We start from the raw sequence: 4,780 nt of genomic DNA on the forward strand, positions 1-4,780 counted from the left end.
TAGCAGGTTAAAAAGGCTTTTAAAAGTTATTTTTCAGAAAAATATGTAAAGCTCATTAACAGTTGTCTGATAGGCAGGGCTAAAAGACAAACAATTTGGTAAATAAAAACAACAAACAAACAAAACAGAACAAAACATCGACATCAGTTATCAGCCACACCATTATTTTAAACATCTTATCGGCCCAGAATTCCACAATTGGTGCATCTCTAGTTTGAAGTCATTGCCATTCGGAGCCTTTGATACAAAGGTTTAAAAAAAATATCAGGGACCGTTAAAAATACCGTTAATATAGACTGATCGTATCCTTTAAGAAAAAGTAAGTTGCCAAAGTTACCTGCTGAGTAAATCCCAGAAAACTAACATAAAATGAGCTGTTCCAGGTTTTACTCAGCAATATTATTCGGATAATTTCTCAATAACTCACAGGCTCCTGCAAATATGCGCAAGTTAAAACAAATAATTTGCAGATGCTCACAATTTAGCCCTAGTTTGCATTATTCCGCACATACTTGAATCACATCGTACAAAACAAGGGCACTGCCCCAATTTTCTTTTAAATGGACAACACATACAAATGCCATGAAGTAGCGTGGCAAAGGAGGAATGAGGAGTTTTTTTTGTTGGTGTGTTTGTTTCGTTTTGTTTTTGGTCATTTGCAGTTCTTCCAAAGAAAAATCTGTGATTTTGTACCGTACTGGACGCCAAAGTGTTTCATCACAAACACTTTTGGCTGCTGCATGGGTTTGCTTGGAGGGGCCAGCTGGGATTTATCAAGCACAACCAACACATTTTTACAATTACAGTTGAACCAAGCCGTTCAAACAACCATGCACATGCCCATCCATATACACACACACACACACTGTGTTTTCATTCCTTGTGGGGACATTACATTGACTTACATTCATTTGCTTAATCATAACCACTACTTGCCTAACACCTAGCCCTAATACTTAACCTAACACCTAACCTTAAACCATGTTGCCACCCTAAAATTCAGTGATTTCCTTGTGGGAAAGTGTGTTAACAGGTTTCGGTCCCCATAATGCAAAGTAATACAAAGGCACGCACGCGTGCGCACACATATACACACACACACACATCAGTGAGTATGCTGCCTGAGCAACAAGAACCTCTTAGCGCAGATTCTACAGGACTTGTGTTCAATTAGTGATAAACAACTTGAGGCATGTGGAGCGAAGTAATAAACATGACTGAACCTCAGAGGAATTATCAGTGTTTTCATCATTATGTAACAGCACAGTGTGTGCTCAAAGCTACTTGTGATTTGGAGGAAAAGATGGATGTCCAAATATGAAGCAGCCAGATTCCTTTTAACTATTCTATGTACAAATATCCAAGTAATAACAACAACAACAACAAGTAACTTCATCAATAGCAGTATATTTCTGGACAATCTCCACCTACAAAGAGACATTCCTGTCATAAGTGGAGAGGAGTGGGGAGTGGACAGGAATGGGCATCCTATGAACAACTTTTTCATTCATTTAATTTGTTTTAGGTGACAGAGAATCACTGGTGCACACAGGTGTTTTCATGCAATGAAAGACAGGACAGACATCTGAATGTGTCCAGCTGGAGGAACCAAGGTCCTGGACAGAAGTAAAAAGTGCCAACAGACTTAACAAGTTGAGGGTGATTAGCTGAAAATGTGGCCAAACCAAAGCCAAAAAAGGAGGTGAAAGCTGTCAGTCACATTCCACAGAGAGACACAACTAAGCCAACTAGCACAGAGAAGACAAGTGACCAGTGTTCAGTGTCCATTTGCTTAGACAGAGGGGGGGGGGTGTCCAGTCTCTCATGAGCCTGGAGCTTGACAAGGAGAGCAGTGCTCCTGAGACTGTGCAAGGTGGACACCTGGGATCATTTTAAGGGAAAGAAGTTTTTAGTTTGGCATGTCCCATCCACTAACATGGACGAGGTGGGATTTATGACCTATACTGCAACCAGCCACCAGGGGGCGACTCGCAGTGGCTTCACTTCTGGGAGCTGTCAGGCTGTGTATTCTATAGCTATACAGTGAATGGTGAAGTCCTTTTCAGTTAAATGTGTAATGAAACAAATGTAGTCCATTATCATATGGTTGTTTTAAGTCACAAAAAATTTACATCGCAGATCTTAAGAGTAACATCAAGTATAATTCTTAACACTGAATTGAAAGAAATGAACACATCAAAATACCCTATTAAACAGGTTTTAAATGTTTCTTTAATATCTTTTGAAACCTTCACGAGTTCTGTAAATTCACCTACAATGATTTAATCTGCTAGGACAATAGCGACCATAGATGTAGCTCTGTGTAGCTCTTAAAGGCGTACAGTGTTGATTCGCAGTGGTTGTACATTCTTGCCATTAGCGTGGCTCTGCCCAGGGCTGAAATAGGGGAAAACCTTGGTGGGGAATTTCTCTCGGTAGGTGTAGAGCCAGGACATGTCATCTGCATTGTAGAAGATGAGCAGGCCTTTTGGGTAGTCCAGGTACACACCCACCTTCTCCAGCTTGCTCTTGACATTGAGACGGGTCCAAGGCTCAGTGCAGGCACTGTACTGGTTCCCGTCATGCATAACGATGCAGAAGAAGCCGCGGCTGGGTTGGATCTGAATGCTGCCCTTGCGACTGACCGTCTCACTGGCCACACCAATCATCCACTGGGTTTTCTCTGACACCATCACCTCCCAGTAATGGACACCTGAAGCAAAACCCTCTGCGCCTAGAACAGACACCTCCACGTCAAAGCGGCGCGGGGAGTCCTGCAGTGGCTGTGGGTGTAGATTTCCGTAGGCCACAATTGTACAGTCATCTGAGAGGATCAGTCTTTGGTGGGCTGTGATGGGGTCGAGGGTCAATGCTGCTGGCACTGAAGAGGACGAGAAAGGGGACACTCACTGTAACACTGCAGAGAGTCAACAGTCAGCCTAGGGAGGCTACATGGATAAAAAAGTTAAAAAAAAAACCCAAATAACATAAAACACATCAATGTGTAATGATTTAGCCAAGAGGGCTGCGGTGTCATTGTCAGCGCCTCATTTTATTTTATTTTATTGTTGCACATGCTGTATGAACACTTTTGTGCTGATGCTCTTAGGTATCAGCCACTTTACTGGACAGGTGAGGTCAAGGTTATGAACCTTGATCTGAAATGTTCCCAGTGAAAAGATTTCATCACCGGCAGCTGATTAAAAACCAAGTACATTGTCTGGATGGAAATATGTTCTGGCCAGGAGGTCACTGAAAATGAAGACTGAATGAGGGCAATCCACACACAAAGGACTTTTTGAAGCATTTCTGACATCCGTGACTTCTCCGACTCACAAAACGGATCAAATCCCTTTATCAACTCCATCCTCAGTCAACATACGTTGTGACTTTTTGCACTGCGATTTTCCACCAGCTGTTTAAATCACTCAAAACTCCCACTGTTTATACTGTATGTTATGAATGCATTAACTGTATCTGTAATGACTGACTAGTTTCATGATAAAACTGTTGTTGTCCGGTAAACAATGGTGTCACACTGTCCCATCCTCTCTGCTCCTTCAGAGTCGTACAGCTGACAGGCCAAATGGAGGCAGCATCAGTAGCACTCACTCTAGCCTTTAATGGGCATTCCCAGTAAGACAATGGAGATGTTTGTGCCCAGTTTACTCTGGCTGATCCCTAGACCTCACTGTGGATAGTGGAACATTTCATTAGAACTGCAGCATTTTCTATCACACAGTCCCTCCATGTATTATCCAGAGTAAAGAGGATAATGTTAATGGAGGAAAGCTTTCTTTTTTTTTCCATTTTTCTAAAATCAGAAGTAGGACAGAGAACCACAAAAACAGTCTACTTATGCACTGGACATAGGGGACATGATTTTTGCTTTTTTTTTAGTTTTCATTATATTTTCCAGGTTTATTAGATATATTTTCTCATTGCGTAACAAACAAATTCCATCCGCTACCATAAGAGTAGACAACTCTCAGAGACAGATGATCAGCTATAACCTGGATGATTACAGCAAAACTAGCTCGATGTCGAACCACTAGAATTAAGTGAGATAAACTGACCCTTTAAGACCAAGAACCCGGTGGAAACATTACAGTACATATATCCATCACTGCTGCCAGAGCTTGAGGAGGTAATCAGAGCCATGCCCTGCGGTAAAGGATAACAGATGGCTTGTTATTATACAGCACACCCAGCTGCTGCTCGACTCTTATTTCAGGAAAATGAGTTGTGCACCGAGCAAGAGTACACCATGATACTTTTTTTTTTTAAATTTTAACTTTATGTGTAAACCAGAGTCAAGAGCTCTCCTGAGTCTGATAGGATAGCTCAATTTGAGCAATATTAACCACACAAAGGGTGAAAACAATACAGTGAAGCCGTAATTACAGCGAAGGGAGAAGCGGCTCCGCTCGCGCCACAAGGTCCAGGATGGTAGGAAGTTATTTCATGGTGCAGTTATGTGGTTTTTGGCAGGGAGAATCTGCACCCATGTGTGCTGTAAGCTTTCAGTTAAGGGATCCATATCAGGCCCAACAATAACAACTTGTTCTCTTTGCTCTCTTTAATGCTGAGCAGAGTCAGGAAAGAGTTGTAAAGGCATCTTTCCTGTTCCTCTGTATTTATAGCAGCTGACATAAATGGAGGTGAAATCTCTGGCAGGCGGCCAGCAGGCAGGACAATGTCTTCTCCAGTCAATGACATCTCCAGTGTTTGTTACAACCAAGTCATTAAAATTTCATAACCTGAGTACCTCTGTGTCATA

The 4,780-nt window shown here is 42.0% G+C and overlaps 1 protein-coding gene across 1 annotated transcript in view; it reads right to left on the reverse strand.

Annotated features, from left to right (window-relative positions):
- Window positions 1-1,037: 1,037 nt before the first annotated feature.
- Window positions 1,038-4,780, reverse strand: part of trim62.1 (tripartite motif containing 62, tandem duplicate 1) — a 32,018-nt gene continuing 28,275 nt past the window's right edge. The window contains exon 6 of the mRNA XM_020598009.1: window positions 1,038-2,881. Within this exon, the coding sequence (XP_020453665.1) occupies window positions 2,331-2,881 (551 nt within the window). The 3' untranslated portion in view covers window positions 1,038-2,330. The remainder of the gene's footprint in view (window positions 2,882-4,780) is intronic.

The sequence above is a fragment of the Monopterus albus genome, unplaced genomic scaffold (genome assembly GCF_001952655.1).
Source record: "Monopterus albus unplaced genomic scaffold, M_albus_1.0 scaffold36.1, whole genome shotgun sequence".
NCBI classification, from domain to species: domain Eukaryota; kingdom Metazoa; phylum Chordata; class Actinopteri; order Synbranchiformes; family Synbranchidae; genus Monopterus; species Monopterus albus.